At 37.6% G+C, this 19325-nt stretch overlaps 1 protein-coding gene across 1 annotated transcript in view; it reads left to right on the forward strand.

Annotated features, from left to right (window-relative positions):
* The first annotated feature begins 15248 nt into the window (after nt 1-15248).
* dcbld1 (discoidin, CUB and LCCL domain containing 1) overlaps nt 15249-19325 on the forward strand; it is a 41237-nt gene continuing 37160 nt past the window's right edge. Inside the window, exon 1 of the mRNA XM_056269329.1 lies at nt 15249-15506. Within this exon, the coding sequence (XP_056125304.1) occupies nt 15431-15506 (76 nt within the window). The 5' untranslated portion in view covers nt 15249-15430. The remainder of the gene's footprint in view (nt 15507-19325) is intronic.

Below are 19325 nucleotides of genomic sequence, written 5' to 3' on the forward strand. Positions count from 1 at the left end.
CATGAGTACATCAATACAACTAACCCAAATATAAAACTGTCAATTGAACATTCAAAAACATCTATTAATTTTTTGGATTTGACTATCTCCATAGATGATAATAATCTCTTGTACACAACAATATAGGAAAAGCACAGATAAATACTTTATTGAGGGCTGACAGCTTCCATCCAAGGAGCCTGAAAGATAACATTCCATTTGGACAATTTCAGCGTCTTAGACGCATCTGTAACAAAGATTCTGATTTCGAAATGCAGGCTCAAGATATGACATTAAGGTTCAGGGCTAGGGGCTACTCACCAATGATAATAGAAAAGGCAATAATAAAAGCACGCTCTGACCTACTACTAAAAAAGAAAAAGAGGAGGAAAGACATGGCTAAAAACAACTCCAGACCTGTCTTTGTTACCCAGTCTAGTAGTAGTGCTTTTGAAATGAAACAAATAATTAAGTACAATTGGGGGTTAATTCAAAGTGATCAGATTCTGAAAAACGTTTTTCCAGCGCCGCCTATGACTGTGTTCAAGAAGACACCATCCATAAGGGACAAACTTGTAAGAAGCTACCTTCCAGGTCCTAAACAAAAAACCATGGCTAGAAAAAGGATTGTGGGGGATCTATAGGTGTGGGTCTTGCAGTCATTGTGAGGGTGTCATTCAGAGTAAGATTTTTTGTGATTTGAGAACGCAGAGAGAATTTAAGACGAATGGTTTTATTAAAGGAGAACTCCGGCGCAAAATGAACCTTTGGTCTAATAAAACATTGGTACCTAATCAACCGTTCTCTGAGATTTGTTTTTATGATAATCGAATGTAAAGAGTTTTATCTCGAAAAACTGTTTAGCGTATAACGCTAGTAATGGGGGCATATAATAAGTAAAAAGAAATCGCTAGTTTATACCACTAACAAGACTCAAAATAACCCCACACTAACACAGTAACATAATGAGGGTCCCTACATGCAAAACGAAGCATTGAAGTAACTTTGTAAGTGTACAGACCGTTTAATAAGAAGATATTTTATGAAGACAGTCCACTTCGTGTATACAGACAGGAGCCATCTTTGGAAAACAGTCTCGACTAGTCAAACCACGAACGCCATTCATACAGTTCAGAAGTTCACTGAACTTCATACAGTTCAGCTCACTTAGCACGTCGTTCGTGGTTTGACTAGTTGAGACTAGGGGTGTGACGGTTATTATATAACCGTGAGACCGACGGTTATAGTTGAACACCGTCATTAGAACTCTATAACCGCCAAAACCGTGCTGTTAAAATATTTTTTACAAACATTTTTTATCATAGAGAATGTTTTAACTAATATCAGCTTAAGAGGGAAACGGAGGCTGCTACTGCTGGAGATGATTCGGGAGAGGTCTGTGCACCTACCGATCAGAGCGCGCGCTGACACGGAGTAAAGCCTTGTTTATACTCGACGCGTCCGCACGATCGCGAAGGTGCGCGCGGCAAAAATGACGCGTTCGGTGCGCAAGACCGGCAAGACCCCATTTGGCTTGGCTGTGTGTTTATATCTATGGGCTGTGTGCACGACTTTTTTTGTAATAGCGCGCGCGGCGCCGCGTCCGAATCATAGACTTCAAGCCGAATCTGCCCGAGCATGCACGTCTCACCGCACCGGCACGCAGTTTGCGCGTCTAAATTGCAAAGTTCATTCCAAAGTTTTTTCGTTAAGGTTTTGTTACTGTGTGTGACTTATTAAAAAATAAAAAGCACGTTCATTGCAACGTTTGTTTGTTTTGTTAGTTAAGGATTTGTTTACTGTGTGATACATTTAATGGAAAGCACATTCACTTCTAGTTGTCTTGCTGTTCATGTTAAATAAACGTAGAGCCAGTAGCTATCAGTGTCTGCTTGTTTATTCAAACTAAGTTGTCCTATAACAGACGAACAGTTATTCAATGGAATGGTTATTCAACTTTGTTTATTCAAACTAAGTTGTCCTATAACAGACGAACCTTTTGGATATGGAGTTTTAAAGCAATGGACTATCCAGGATTAAATAAGGAGATAGATTATAGACCTTTTCTGTGACTGTAATATTGTTTTTTTCTTGTGATTACCTACTTTTCATATGTATTGTATTGTATATGTATATGTGTATGCATGAATGTGTATGCATGAATATATGCGTGCTACCTGTTGCTTGTGTTTTTACTTACAATGTAACCAACAGCTTTAGTGCTGTGAATCATGTGAGAGGCGTGCCCTATCAATATGCATGAGTGTATATGCATGCTATTTTGTTGCTTATGTTTTTCGTTTATTATTGTGATCAACAGATTCGTTGCTGAGAACCATGTGAGAGACGTGCCCTAGCAATGTATGCATGAATATATATGCATGCTATTTGTTGCCTGTGTTTCTGTTTATTATTGTGATTTATAGTTTTAGTGCTGGGAACTGTGTGAGAGGCGTGTCTTAGTAATTACCTGCAGACCTCTAACACTGATTGCCTGCATTGTGTGTTTGCTTCTACTTGTGTGTCTTTGTCATTATAAGATCAGTTTTCTATCTGCTTCACTATGCCCTGAAGAAGGCTCCATGCCGCTACGCGTGGGTGTTTTAAAGTTGTCCGTTTAGGACATGTCATTTTTGTAATAAAGACATTTTAATTAAGGAGTGCCTCGGTTATCAGAGAATTCTTTCTCTACTACACTGTCTCTTGCAGGGAAACCTGTCAGCTGGTATGATTTTTAAAGGTTAAAATTAACAACGCATTCTTATACAATTAATATAATGCAGATTTATAATAATGTTACAATATTTTTTTAATGATATAAGAGTAAAAATATAATAAATATGTAACAGTGCATATTTAGCAAAAGGCTAGTAAAAGTGTAGTAACTATGGTTGAAACACTCATTTAATGAATTTATGAGGCATGATGCATTTCAGTAAGGTGTACTGTATCTTTCAACATACCTTCTGATGTTCATTCATGTTTATTTGGTGCTATAACTAGTAATAAAGAGCAAGACAGATCGGTTCACATACCGCTTGAACTGAGGCGCTACAACGATCTGTCACACCACATTTAAGAGCGCCCAAACAGTATTTATCGTTTGAATTTTGTCTTTAATTTGACAGAATTTGAAAGCTGAGACTTTCTTGTCTGTCGGCGCATTGTCAGTGTCAGATGTTTGCATCACTGCGTGAGACAATAGATGTGTGGCGTGAGAGCGTGAGAACAGTGTCAAATGCGTGAGAGTTGACAGCCATGTTTGAACTAGAAACTGATTCCGAAGAAGAAGAAGAGGAGTGAATTATACAGGGTCGTCTACAAGGCGATGTATCAGAATAATTTGTTTTATGTATCACTCTCTATGACGGCACACATAGCGGTAAATTATATGGTTAGACTTTGGACTGACTTACGTTATCAAACAGCTAATAATATTAATTTTACACAAACCATGTTTCCGTTCACCATCTCAGAGTCAGACAGCTGCCTTCGAAAAATCAGCATCCTCAGAAACACTTTGAACATTGTAGAAAATAAGTGGAGAAAGGCATAGAGTTCATCATAACATCGTAATATAATGTACATCATATACATTATCCACTTGCTATATTGCTAAATATCAACAGAAAAATATATCGGGATAACCTTGCTTCTCTTGAGACTCCCCCGTTATTCAGCAGTTAATGATATGCTAAAGCCCGCCCACACGTGACGTAATTGGATACAAGGTAGTTTGTGATGTCAGAAACACCAGCGATTTCAAACTGCGTTTTTGAGACTGTCTTTGGTTCACTGGTGTTGAATTATGAATTTGCACATGGGTTGTCTTAAAGCACATTAAAAACGTCACATAGACATATAAACAACATTAAACACTTGAAAACTTGACCACAAAATAGATTTAGATGGAGTAAAGCAAGTCACACTGTATACCACTGCTGTTACTGCTTGAAATGTCATGTCATTTGGATATTAAATAGAAAAGATTGTGACATAAACAGTAGCCTATGTCATAAAAGTGCACATGCGTAATCTAAGGCTTGAAAAGCACAAGCAGCCAGACCTCTGACTGTCACACACGTAGCCCCAAGCTGTGGCCAGGAAAGCAGTGCCCACGAACAGGTGGGCATAGCGCCTGTCAAGCGGGCAGAGATTGATGTGACGGGTTACGGTGCTGCTGGGTATTCTCTTACCACACAGACAGCTGTGCTGCACTGAAGGGAGATGTGTTGTCTCTTACAGGGACGGGACACACTGGAGCTCTCCAAATTCTCTAGTCAATTGGGGTCCAAGAATGGTCATTCTATAGGCCTTTATTTTTCACCTTAACATGAGAAGATTACTATTTTATAATCATGCCAATGTCACAGATCTTCTGAATGTATTACAGTTCTTACAGTAATATTCCTCTGTACTGAGCTAAGAGCTGTACTTTCTTAACTACTCAAGAAAGGCGACCTTGGTCTTTTAAAAAATTGGAGACCAGTTTAACTGGAGTGTTTAACACTCTCAAAGCTTTTGTAATTGTTTTTTTATTGATCTTTTATCAGGGATAAATCTTTTAGTCAGACAGTCAGACAGTTTGAATAAATACAGGGGTACAGGGATGTACAGGGATGTCCTTTATCAGGACAACTCTATTCTTCAGAAGTTTAACTTTGTCAATAAAGAAAACAATAACAATGTTTTCCAGTTTTTCTTGTTATATTTTTTTGATAATGAATTGATTGTAGACCTGAGGTATGCGTTTATGTCACGTTTTGAGTTTATTTGTTCATGTTTAGAGTTAGTTTTTGTTCTGTTCTGTTCATGTCTTTGTTTCTAGATTGGTTTTTCTAGGTTGTTAATTAGTTCAGTCTTCCTCCGTCCCCTGCCTGTATGTCTCCATTACTGATTGGTTTAGCTCTGTTCAGGTGTGTTTAGTTAATAAGCCCCTCTTGTTTGCTGTTTTTTTAAGCCCTTGTGTTTTTTTCAGTTCATTGTCAGTTCTACGTTGTGTTTAGTTGGTTGTTCTGTTCCTGAGATTCTGTTTTTTGCAGATTTGAGTTGATTTCTAAATAAAGACTGCTGCACTTAGATCCTGTTTCATCTCTGCTGCAACCAACGCTGACAGTTTAAGGGTTAAAATAAAGCCTAAACATTTAAGAAAAGGTCTCATCTGCCAAGGTCAACTGGAATAAAAGTGAAGGGTTTATTATAGAGATTTGGCAATAGAAGCCTCCTCCAGTACTCCTGGGTGGAGTTAAATGGGGAAAGGAATGGCTGAAATTTCTAGGGGTATATCTATGGAAGGAAAGAGATCAGGAAAAGAACTGGGAGGGTGTGTGTGTGAAAAATTGTCTAGATGGAACTTGGTGTTACCTAGACTATCATACAGGTTGCTGTAACTTAGTTGTCCCCGATCTGGCATAAAATGATTGTAATAAACCTATCAAATGATGTTGTTTGTGAGATTCAAGAGAGATTAATTGACTTTTTTTTGGGCTGGATACCACTAGACAAAGACAGCTGTGCTTTCTTTCACCAGTTAATGAAGGTGGACATGGACTAATGGATGTACAAATTCGAATTATGACCTTCAGACTCCAAGCAGTGCAAAAACTGTTGAATTCTGGGAATCCGTGTGGACTGATATGGCTTTTGCATTAGGCTACTGGACATTTTTAAATATGATAAACAACAGTTTTTAATAAGCCTGACAGATTTGGATTTGAGTGGTACTTTTATCAGTCAGTGAAGCTTTGTCTGTTTGCCAAATGAAGCTTGAGATGTATCTTTGAGCTATTTTAGAGAACTGCGTTTTGAGGGGTAAGACTATTCAACAGTATAATATAATACATTCTGAGTAACATGACATTAGCAATTGATAATGAAGGAAACAGCAGACATCTGTACATAGCCAAATGCATGAATGTACCAAACCATTTGCAACTTGTTCAAAAGAATGAGAAATTGCTTTTATTATGTGCACAAGTGACTAGATGGTGTGGAGGTTGAACTGGTTTTGAGAATTTCAGTTGCGATCTGAGAAACGTACCATAGCGTCTGAGAAAAACTAATAAATAAATTCCATCCAGCTTGAATCAAAGTTGAAAAGAAAATGTGCACAGATGTTTTACTGCTGTAATTGAACATCACCTTTGGCTTTACCGTCACAATGATGTTTTGATGTTTTTTACCCAAAGCACCTTGAAAGCAACAAATAACCTACACATTCACTTTTATTCAATGTATTTTTCAATTTATTTATTGTTTGAACTCATTTATTTATCACTCAGCTGAATCTAAACCAAATTTCTGTAAAAAAAAAAAACATTTCATTGATTTGTCAAAAGTCAAAAGAGGCAAAGTATGTTTTTGTTCCTAATGCTCCCTAAGGATTTATAACAATTACAAGGATATTAAGAGACGTCAGAACAGAAGTGTAAGCACAGTATCCTTGGACTTCTCAAATTCATCCTTTCAGTCCAGTGTCGGAATAAGTGTCTGACATTGTCAACCTAAACCAGTTTCGGCTCAGACACGATTTATCCGTACATGTACATTGCCTTTGTTGGCCTAGAATAGCTATTATCCATCAAAAACCTTGAACCAGATGAAGGTATAGTGATTTTTACAAAGCGCCACAGCATGTTCTGGGTTCACACAATGGAGTCTATGGGTTTTAGAGAGCATGAAAGCGAGTTCCATCACCTCAAATTCTTTTCCCAAAAGTGTTCCTGATGTCTTTGAAACCTCATCTCGAAGTCCATTATGAAGCAGCAACGTTGAAAGACAATTAATAGAGTAAAGGGACCCTAAATGCTCGCTCTCATATGATTTGAAACAGTTTGGTCAGGAATCTGTTATCTTCCTTGAACATCCGGTTACTTTGAAGATTTTTTTCAATAAAAAACAAAACAAAAAGACCTCATATGAGGAGGAATGGAACTATAGGGCTAGGTTTTTAGGACTATGCCTTGATGCTTTATGTTATTTTTTTAATTAATGCTTAAAATACGTTTTTGAAAATTAACACAATGCAAGTACATTCAAAAAGCTGAAGCTTTGCATTGCAAAAGGCCTTGGTATATTTGTTTGTGACAAGATGTTCCATAAAATCAATTCACACTGGAGAAAGCGTACCCTATGTGCATTAAAAATAGTCAATGCAAGCTTAAAATGTGAATAAACGAAAACGGTTAAGGGGTATGAAGGATTTTATTTCATCCTAAAACATGGAAGTCAAATACAAGGTCACTTCAATTTCTCAACCTATACCGTAATTGCCATCTCCAAATGACTGGAATGACACTACATAAACATAAAAAAGCTTGCATTGAAAAGCGGTCCTGTTGAATAAGGAAATGTAACCTTGCCTTTCTTCAGTAAAATGTGCCTCATTCTTCTAAATATATCTTTTTTACAAAAAAGGAGGAGTGTTTTTTGGCCCATCGTCAAGCACTTAACATCACTCCACGCTCCTATAAACTGAATCGTAATACGACATCGGTTTAAAAGAGTAGTCAATAGACTATCCTTCATGTAAAAAGGGGCTACCAAGGTCGCACACCATTGTTTCTTTGTTATCTAGCGATGAAATCTCTCAGGTATTCCAGCAATCCTCTTATTAATTAAAGGAAAAATGCATATCAAATACTCCAGTGGCAAATAAACACATTCAGTTTCCTTCACTTTTTACTTTTCTGCCTCTGTGCTTTGCATTTTTTGCACTTTCATTGTCACTTTAAAACGCATTCAAGCCTATACAATTTAAAATCTATACAGTACGTCCATCTATTCCGTTTACATCTTGTATTAGGAAGCGTTTTCATCAAACCGATCACAAGAGGACGACTCAAAATAGGCCTACAGTTGTAAACGGGGTCTAAAACGTTTTGAGCTTGTGTTCTTTCAACCACTTCCAAAGGTAGACAAAATGCATTCGACCGCATTGCTTGCGTAGTGTAAACGCTTATGTGGTAAAATGCGTTCGAACAGCCACAAAAGATCGCTTACTCTCCGCCTACTCTCCGCCTACCGGAAGAGCGCTGGCCGGGATTTAAACTTTGTCGGCTGAAGACCTAAATTTGGTTTGAAGATGAAAAACGTACCAAGCACAATGTTCTCTCACCATTCCTGCAGAAAAGAAAGCTGATGCTCTTAGTTTTCCTGTCATGTTCCCAAGGGGACAGATTTGAGTGACGCACGGACAGATTTGAGTGACGTACAGACAGAGAGCTAGGCTTTAGCCCTGTCCCAAATGGCGCACTTCATGCGGACTTTCGGTCATGTGGACTTAAATTGCTCGTGCTCGCCGAGTCTACGAGTCCGTAGGCCGTCCCATTTAGCATTTTAACGCTCTGAAGTGTGCTCAGCAGCGCCCCCTTTGTACCCTTGAAGCGGTCTTCCGCGAAGCCCGCATAGATGCAGGCTCCACGCACTTTAACTACCCAGGAATCCTTGCGAAAGGCCAATAAGACAACGGATGGGAGGAGATTTCGCTCACGGACAATTGTTAACATGGCTGAGAAGAAAATATTTAAGTGTAATTATCATTACGGTTTTTATGACAAGTTTATACAAACATTATGATCATCGACCAGTGGTTGATGTCTCAAACATATAGGCTAATAATAGCGAGCTGAATAATACGATCGCATTATGATTCATTAAATAAATAGAACAGAATGTCAGGGCTTTATTGAGTCATATGTAAACACAACAACAATAGGCAGCATATTTCCCCGAACCTGTAGCTCCTGTCCATAACAACAATCAGACCGTCTTCCTGTTTCCGGGCTGTGACGATCGAGTCTGTCCCAAAAATACCTCTCAATGCGCCCTCGCGGACTCGCGCTAAGGGCCCTATAGGTCTGCACTACATGACGTCACCAAAGTGTGGACTCTGAGGAAGTCCACATGTCCGGAGTGTGCCATTTGGGACAGGGCCTATGGCACTTGTAATGCTGTTTTCCCCTCCGCCATATTTAAAGTTTATGGCCCGCCCAACTCGGGAACTTGGGTATCAAAATTATCCCCAAGCTTCCCAGTGGTAAATACGACTTGAGAGGGCTTTCATGTCCAATTTTTAACAAGGAAACTCGTATTTACGATAATTCCGATAGCAGATTAGTGAAGCATAAAACACCAGGGGTGCTTCTCAACACTCAAAATTATACTTCCTCGTTTCTTCGCTCCTCTGTCTCCAGCCTGTGACCTGGAAACCGATCAAAGTTAGCCATCTTGAAGGACATCTCAATTCTTTAATTGCACCACGAGAAGGCAAGGAACGAAGAGTGAAGCTTCCTGAGGAGTCATGAGCGAGGATACACAGGGGGTGAAGCTGAGACGCGAGGAAAGGAAGCGAGGAAAGGATACAAATAAGAAATGAGAACCACCCCAGGTGTAAACGGGAATGTGCCTCCCTTTATACTTACAAAATTCATCTTAAAGGGGTCATATAATGCCATTTTTGTACAAGCTAATATGATTCTTTAGGGTCTAAATTAAAATTTTGTAATATACTTTAATTAAAAATTCTCATTAGTATTGTAAGAAAACACTTATTTTACCTGGTCAAAAACAGCTCTGTTTTCAGCACGCCGTTTCAGTGCATATGACTTTATGAGCTGCGCTCACTCCGCCTCTCTGTTCTGTGCATACACCGTTTGTAACACAATAACACAATAACCATAACGCATTGTTCACAGAGCCATAGAGATTGTTCAGTATAAACGTGGGATTATGAATTATATTGAGAACGTCGTACATAGAAAACATGCCGTAATGTACCCTGAGTGTAAACCTTAGACTCATTCATTGTGAAGCGTGCAGCTAGCGATTTGCAAAGATTAATATATTAATATAAAGTTTAATAAAACGTTACACTCACTTCAGTTCTTCTGGAGATTCAGCAGGAACACGAATATCTGGTACCGATCCTTTATTCGTGGCAGCTTCTTCCTTTATTCGAGCAGCTTCTTAGCAAATCCAGCTTTATACTGATCCTCGTTTATAAAGCAGTCTGGTGTGAAATGATTCGCGCAAACATGAGAGCGTTGACGTTGCTCGTGTGGAATATTCCCTTCGAAAACAAACTCAGCCACTGCGTCTTCAGCGGTTCGGGTTTAGGAACATTAAAATGACTGCTGTGTTCGTTATTACACCCAAGAACAGAACACCACAATCGCTTATGCCGAGTTCAGACTGCACGATTTTCAAAATAATCGGGTCACTGTTGTTTTCACACTGCATGACTATCTGGGGTAACATTCAGTTGCTGCTGTGTTCACACTGCACGATGGATCGGCGACAGGAGGTTTCACACTGCATGACTTTAAAAAAGAAAGAATCGCCGACAACTTCTGCCTGGTCCGCAAACTACGTTTCACAACCAAACAAACGCGAGAAGTGATAGGAAATAACGGAAGATCACGCGTGCGTGAGACCGGAGTTCTCGCGCGACACTGAATTTATTATTAAAAATGATAGCCTACAAATTGTCTGACTGTGCACTGATTTGTAGCGAAAAAAAAAAAAAGAAAAAAAAACACAGTTTATGCAGGAAATGGTTGGGAAGACGAGGGGAGCAAGGACTGTGTTTTGCAAAGAGAGTTGAATACAGAATAATTTTGCAAATGTCCTGCTGTTGCTGCTGGTCATGCAAATGTTTGTGCTTTGTTTCTGTTTGATATAATTGTAAATATAGGCCTATCTATTAAAATACTGATATTCTGGTCTATAACTCCTCCTCCTCCTCCCTTTATCTTGCTCTCTCATTGGCTGTCGGTCATCGCCGATGTAGTTTTCAGTCAGAACACATTCACACAGCAGGATTGTGAATCGCGACCGACAGGTCCAGATATTTAGCATGCCAAATATCTCACGGGCGTCGGCGACTTGTCGGCGATTCTCTCAGATCGCGTCTTTGCTCATTCATACTGCGTGATTGTCACTCGCGTGAACGAGCACCGATTTGCCTGTGATTTCGGGCATTTGTCGGCGATTTCTCAAAACCTGTCGGCGAGCCAAAATCGGGGCTAAAATCGTGCAGTCTGAACTCGGCATTAGACGCCATTCTGCTCATAGACAGTGCTCCAGCATATCAACAATGACCGCGCCGGTCCGCGCAGACTATGATTGACAGCTCTCACGAGCGAGGGCGGGTCTGTGTTGAAACTCCTGTGCTGACTCCTGTCAATCAACAATCGTGGGAGGGGCGTCCGTTTTATTGACGTCACAAAAACGAACGGCTCAATTTGAGGCAGGGGAAAACATATAAGGAGATTAAAACAAAAACACTGGATGGATTTTTATCATTATATGATGGTTGTGTACAGGCACTGCCAACACACATTTCAGTACAATCAACTTGTAAAAGTGCATGTACCATTATATGACCCCTTTAATACCAGGGGTAAACAAGGCAGCTGATTGTGTTAAATGAATCGTATGTGAGGAATGTGATGCCAATGAGTAGAAACCCCATACAAAGTTAAGCTTCATCTTTGAAGTAGTATGTGAGCTATGAGGTGAAACACTAACCTGTGGTTTCAGAGACTCTCGGTGGTATTTCTATGATTTCGTGTCATTGATAAATAAATCTCATCTACAGCATTTGTTCCCCAGATAGCACAAGTCTATTTGATGTTATATTTACATCTGGAAGACGTATTTTTAAGAGTGTTTGCTCATCTGCAAGACGTCTATAGGACGTCTCCTGTCAGATGTCAAATAGACGTTTAGAAGATGTCAGTTTAACATGCATTCTAAATCATTACATCTTAAAGACATCTTTTAAACGTCTATTTGACATCTGACAGGAAACGTCCTATAGACGTCTTGCAGATGAGCAAACACTCTTAAAAATACGTCTTCCAGATGTAAATATAACATCAAATAGACTTGTGCTATCTGGGTCATGATGTCATCCTCAAGCACGGGGGTCCTGAATGACTTCTCTGCAGAAATGGAAGAAATGGAAGAAGTCAGACAGTGATTAAGCTGTTGAACTCTGCAGGAGTGTATTAAAAAAAACCCAGTTTAGTGTTATTGTGTGTTACTTGCAGAGTGTGTTAGCAGCAGGGAAACAGTTATCATTAGTTACCCCTGTTATCATTATAGGGAGCAAGAATATTTCATTTGAACTTTAAAATGAAATATTGATAAAGAAAAAAGAAAGCTTTCTATAACTTAAAATATGTTGACATTATTATTTTAATTAGGTAGATGATGTTGGCCGCAGTTTTTTTCCAAGCTAGACCACTACTGAACCTGTTTCATGAGTGTATTAATATTACACTATTTATTATTATTAATTTTATTATATTAAATTATATTATATTATAATTAATTGATTAACTTTTTGTTGTTTTATTTTTAATGTTTAGGTTCAGGTATAAATAATCCCAAATGAATCACTGTTTTTCTGAGCGTTTGATTCGTCTAATATCAACCACATTTTTGTTCTTATAAAATGAACATTTTCATTTAGCTCATTTTAAATCAAACTCAATCAAGAAAGAAAGAAAGAAAGAAAGACTTTAATGCATTTTTGAGAACTTTTTAAAACAAACATTTTAAATCATTCTCAGTAATATGTATCTGCTCTGTTAACAATTATATGGGCAGTTCAAACAGGTGTAGTGTAACCCAAGTGTGAATGAGACACAATGTTGTACAGCCTCTGTATTGCATTACAGGTCTTCATTCAAACCATCTGTCTAAGATGATTCAGTTATGAGCTGCACTTGTGCTTATGGCAGTACAGGTGCCAAAAGGATGAGCCATTACTCACATTTTTATTGCAGATTATTTTGAAATTTGTATGTATTTCTATCAGTTACAATTGCATTCATCTGTGTAGGCTAAATAACAACAACAATAATAATAAATCATATTTGGCACAGTTATGTACATTTTTATTACGACAGAACAGACAGTCAAACCTCACTAGTGCGCTGTTTACAATTACTTTCGATCATATGATACTCTTAACTAAGTTACCTGCCTTGAGCCATTAGATGATTTCAGAAGATTGTTTAGTTGTCAAATAAATATAACCAACAGCACCATCTAGCGTTTTACAATAGTTTTCACTGGATGGAAAACATATGTGCAAATTATAGAGTGATCAGTGTTTCAGTAAACATCCATTATATAACATTTCTGGTCAGTTTAGAGATCAAACTGTGATTTGTTTAGGTGCTTTACAGTTTTTTAATGAAATGCTAGAATTGCAAGATATATGATTCTCATTTCCATCATAACCAAAACACCTTCTTTTTTTTATTTAGAAAAACTAATTATTCTCAAAAAAAAAAAAAAAATGCTGTGATGACAGTGACTCTTTGTTATTAAAACATTACTAACACAAACAATAGAAATAAATTTGCAAGATTATATTTTGTACCCTTAGCCTACATATACATAGTTACATACACATTTAAACTGGTAGGCCTACTGAAAATAAAATACTGCTGCATTGAAACGGTGTGATAGAGACTAAAGTTGAATGTTTTGGGTTTTTTTTCAGATTGAAAAAATGTTTTGGACCGGGAAATAAAAAAGTAAAACAAACACCTATACTGGCCTGTAGAATGTGTGATATCTCTCCAGCAGAGAGCGCAATAGCTTAAGCTATCATAATAGCAGATATACAAGTATATATATATATATTATAACAATCTATTTTTGTGACATTACTATAAGCCTATCAGATGCACATGCAAAAATGAGCCTTTTTACTTCATTATCCTGGCCCGTGGGACTACGGATGGAAATAGCCTTTGGCTAAAATCCGGCATTTTTACATGCATGTATACTCCATGTTATGTTCATTAAAATGCACTGTCCCAATCAAATACATTTAATTTAAAAAAAAATAAAAATAATTATCATTAACTTGATCTTTGCACGGTGACTGTCTGCAGGGTTTTTAATAATGACAGTAATAAAACTTTATGGCCCAGGAAGTTAAAGCCAGGCCTGTGCTCTTCTGGCACAGATGAAGTGTCATATGCCGTGGAGTCTAGAATGGCCATATGTTACTGGAAATCCACCACCCACTGCCTGACATTACAGCAACATAAAACACATAGTTTTGTTCAGATTAATGTTTAGAAACTTTACTTAAACAGTGTCTCGTTTGTTTATTTTGTCCTCTAACAATGTCTAGAAATACACTCATCACAAGAGAACGTTCACTCTGGGTTTTTTTCTTCTTTAACCATATCATTAATTCTTTGGTGCAAATGTCATTTTAAAGATTTTTAATAAAATGTGTGGCCATTTTATATTGCTAATGCATTCATAACTATCATTTATGTATCCTTAATACACCCAATTAAACAATATTTTCACACTTATTTGACAAAATGTGTATTATTTGTCCAAATTAAAGCATGATTTGGGAGGTGATGTATAAAAACAATATATTTACCTTGCTTTTTCTTTGTTTTCTCCACAAGATACATGATATCTCCACAAGAAATCTCATCTCTCCTTAGTACACTAACTAACTTTTTAAAAAACTTTATTAGTGGTTTGTGGCGGAAATGACGACATAGAGTGAGAACTTGAGGGGAAAATAGAGATAATTTTCACACAATAAATATTGAATGTAATATTTCTCGCTTTGTTTAGATCAGTATTGTAAATGTAATATTTTATCATTGTCATATTTCACGATTAGAACGCTGGGTCTAGCACAAGGGACAAACAATAGGATGTGAAAAGCATTTAAAAAGTATCAAAGATATTTAATGATAGGTCTGCATTTTAAAAAAAATAAGTTTTATAAAAAATTAATACAATTTATTATATGCTTTTATTATTATATATTAAATATAAATGTCATTCTTATATTTTTTATAAATGCCTATATAATTGTTTTATTATTATAAAATAATATTTAATATTATTAGAAAACATTTTAAAATAATAAAGAAATTACTTTGTATTGCTAGCATTTCTCAAGATTAATCGCTTGTTGTCGCTTCAGATAATACATAAATAAATAAATAAATAAATAAATGAAAAATAAACATAAAAAATAAAGGCAATTTTAATGTGACAGGATAGCACAAAGAAAAACATTGAAATCTAAGTTTAATACAAGTCATGTCTTGAGATATAAAATTGGCCGAATTTGAAAAAAATGCTCTTTCTATTCAGTATCACTTTGTATCCATTCCATACTGAGTATCATTCCATGAGTATCTATACTAGGCTAGTAGGCTCCCATACTAACAGCCGCGGACACAAGACAGACCAGTCAGACTGGTCTAGTAACCGCTTGGTGCCGCCTGTGGGAGAAACGCGGAAGAAGAGTTCATTCAAGGCGTTTGGTGATCCGCACGGACAGGACACACACGTACACGAGTTCCCCCCCGGTAAACATGCTATCGTGAAGCTTCTCCAATGCGCCCTCGCGTTTTCCTCTCATTCACAGCGGTTTCGAGTGGAGATGTCTGGACACACAGCACTGCATGGACTGATACTCTTATATTCAATTCACCCGCTCGTGCTCGCAGAGAAACCGGGTAAGTGAACAAAAACACGGCAGATGATCGGAAACAAAAGAGTCTGTTTGCTGAGGCGTCAGAGGTTACTGCTGGAGGATTTTGAGTTGTTTGCGTGCAACATGCATTTATGGTTGTAGCATATCATCGTAAGTAAACGTACAGTTGCTCCTGGGGAGTTATAATGTTTCGAACTGAGCTTCAGATCCTGTTAACTCTTGAGCGCGGTACGTTTCATTCTGAGTTCTAAACATTAAATTCCAATGGATTCAAATCTAAAACGGGATGTGTGTTTTTGCTTACAACATATGCTTTACATGCTTACAATTTATGTGTTTATGATTAGTTTCGTGTTGCATGTGTTTCTCATAGAAACTGTAGTTTCTTTTAAAGTTAAAGGTGATCTTAATTTACCATAAACTTTAGATATGGACGGTGGATAAGATTTTTGATGTCAAATGGTGTGCTGAGTCTGACTGTATAGTACATGCAACGCTGACACAACATGCTGGCGGTGCCTGTCCATAAGGACAACTTTCCCTCGAATCTCTCTCACAGCGGGACTGTGTGTGTTAGTCAAAGTGTCTCTGGGTGGTCAATGCAGCATCTGATCTGCATTGTGTAAAAACATGTATCTTTTATCTAGGATGTTAGTAGGCTACTGTATAGACTACAGAGGTCTTTTTACTGCTGGGATATTCCTTTATGACTCATTTTTAATTCAGTATCCAGCGCATTACAGAGACAATAACACTGGAGTGGAGAAACATTTGGTTATTAAAGTAACAGTTCAGCCATTGTCTATTCCCAGAACTTGTATGACTTTTTTCTGTGGAACACAAATCGAGAAATCTTAATGGTTGCACTTTTGCATACAATTGCTAAAAGTAGGGATTGAGGTTGTCAGCAATGTGAAAACATTAAAAAAAAAACATCCTTATGACTTGTGCATTGTAACTTCCAAGACTTTCGTTCATCTTCGGAACACAAATGAATATTTTGATATGAAAATAAGAAGATATTTTTACTAAAATCTGAGAGCTTTCTGTCCCTCCATAGACAGCTATGCAACTACCACTTTGAAGCTTCAAAAAGTTCATAAAGAGATTGTAAAACTAATCCATATGAATTGAGGAGTTCAGTCCAAATTTTCTGAAGAGACACGATTGCTTTATATGATGAACAGTTGAATTTAGGCTTTTATTCTCATATAAACATTGATCAGCACACACAAACGAAGTTCAACCAAACTCGCTTGACGCGCGAGAACAAACTTCATTGGTTGTCGCACGTCAAGCGAACATCCTTGAGCTTCCATTTACCGCAACTGATGTGAAAGCGATCATGTCTCTTCAGAAAATTTTGACTAAACCACTCAATTCTCATTTTGTTTTCCATTGAAGATGGGAGTGACTAAATAATGACCAAATCTTTATTTTTGAGTGAACTATTCATTTAAGTGTTTCAGTCAAGGGTGAAATACTTCAGTTCAATACTGCATGGTATCACTCACCTTGATGTGGTCCTTCTTTTTGTATTATAATTGTTTATCCAAGAGTTATTACTTTTTGGCAGTATTGCTAAGCACAGTGTTTTTGATTGTCCCCCCTTAAAGAATAATGGTTGTTTAATTGGCATTAATGGTACCATGAAGAACATTTAACATCCATGGAATCTATCCATTGCACAAAAGGTTCTTTAGAGTGGAAAAAAGTTTCATCATATTATTAAAATGTTCTTTACACTAGTAGTCATTTTAAGAACTGTTCACTAAAATGTAATTTGGGGAACCTAAAATAGTTCTTCTATGGCATCACGAAACCCCCTTTTAGAACCTTTATTTTTAAGTGTATCGCAGACTAAATTGAATATCCCACTAGTGTGAACCCATAGCTGGTGCATGTTAGGAGACAGTGGGATTGTCTGTACATGCAGAACTCTCTCTTATGTGAATATTTGTGCTCCACCCTGGGGCAGACGATTGCCAGGTGTTCCTCAACATGCTGAAAGAGCTGGTTTCAGAAGCTCCACCATGTTTTTCCCCATTGGAACGAATGCAAAAGTGAGCTACAACTGCTTTTGGTCATTTTGAATAAATATTATTTTTGACATTTACTGAAATTCTTAATAAACCCAAAATATTATTTTAATGTGTAGTCGTTGTAGCTTAGTTTGTTTGAATGGCCATGATTAACATGTGATGTCATTCCTCTACACCTGTCCTGAGGTTTCCGTCCATCAAATTAAAAAAAGCCCTACATCTGGATGGAGTTCAGACGCCACCACAAAGGCCACTGTGTGTCCGCGAGTATTTAGCACTGACGTAGTACCAGCTGAGGTCAAAGAAAGCATTTTTGGGTTAGTGTGGGCGAATGTTCCCTTAGAAAAACACTGGTGCTATTTATAGCATTAGTCCTGTTTCATTCCTTGTGTCATTTAAGAATGCCTTCAATGTCACAAAACTCTGGGGTCTCTGAGTTTGTTATATGCATACATCAGCGCCAAGTTCCTGAGTGGCTGCTGGAGACTCAGCTGTCTGGAAGGAAAGGAGGAGTTGGTGGTGCCATCACAGGTGTGAGTGCCTTTACCATGGGAGACAGTGACATAACGGAGCCATAACATATCAGCGAACAGTAGTCTTGACAATACATGCACAAATGCGCATATACATGCGCTAACCCCCCAGCGTGGGAGCTCTTCACCCTGGGATCATCCACAAGACTTGTGTCCGGCAGCTGACATTTTCTAACACCACCTTTGTCACTGATCTATGGACGCGTCACGCATGTCTTCGCCATGGAATAAAAAATAAAAAAGGTGTTGTGACTTTTTATCTCACAATTCAGACTTTTTCTCACAATTCTTAGTTTATATCTCACAATTCAGACTTTTTAAAAAATATAAACTCAGTCAGAAATGCAAGATGTAAACTGTGAATTCTGAGAAAATGTTGTTTTTAAGTTTGAAAACTTTAGTCTCCATGAGGACTAAGTGCATGGAAAAGAGCATAAAGTACAATTCTCATTTTGTTTTCCATGGAAGAAATAAAGTCACGGGTTTGGATTTGGAACTAAATGGGAGTAACTTAATGACCAAATCTTTATTTTTGAGTTAACTATTTCTTTAAAGGTACAATAATATGTAAGAATTTTGTAATAAAATATCCAAAAATCACTTGCACAGTGTGATATATTTCCTGCAGTTGTGTACTTACGATATCCCAAAAGTCTCCAAAGATTTTTTATTTCAGAGAAATTCCAATTTTAAATAAGTGGTCGTCCCGGAAAAAAATGTCGCCTGTCAATGACGCAATATCCGCGCTATCCTCGGTTTTCGTTCATACTGCCAAAGCCATGACGTAACCATGGCGACAGACGTGGAAAACTGCGTAGTGCGTAACGTTTAGCGGCACGCAGTTCTTGTTTCTTTCAAACATAGACCATGGCAAGCAGACTTTGGGACAAACAAGGAGAACTAAAATGAGGATCAATATCAGCGTGGCGTTTTTGAGGTGCCGAGAGCTCCACGTCCGCGACTAACTTGGACTTGACAGAGCTTCACGAGTCACGACTTGACAGCTTTATTATTAGACAGGTGAGCAAATGTACATAAAACAAATCAATGTTATATAACGTTAGCTCAACATGATTAGAATATGGTCAGTATGTTATTCTAATGTTGATCTAGCTTAAAGTTACTGCTAGCTTCGTATAGCAAACGAACTAACACGTAGTGTAACATTATAACTTTCAACACACATTTAAATGCCATTTAGTGTGATAGTGTAACGTTAGACCAAGTGAAGCAGCGCTGCGTAGTTTAATTCGTCTAATAAACTGA

The sequence above is a fragment of the Rhinichthys klamathensis genome, unplaced genomic scaffold (genome assembly GCF_029890125.1).
Source record: "Rhinichthys klamathensis goyatoka isolate OS25496 unplaced genomic scaffold, OSU_Roscu_1.1 h1tg000281l_1, whole genome shotgun sequence".
Classification (NCBI taxonomy): Eukaryota; Metazoa; Chordata; class Actinopteri; order Cypriniformes; family Leuciscidae; genus Rhinichthys; species Rhinichthys klamathensis.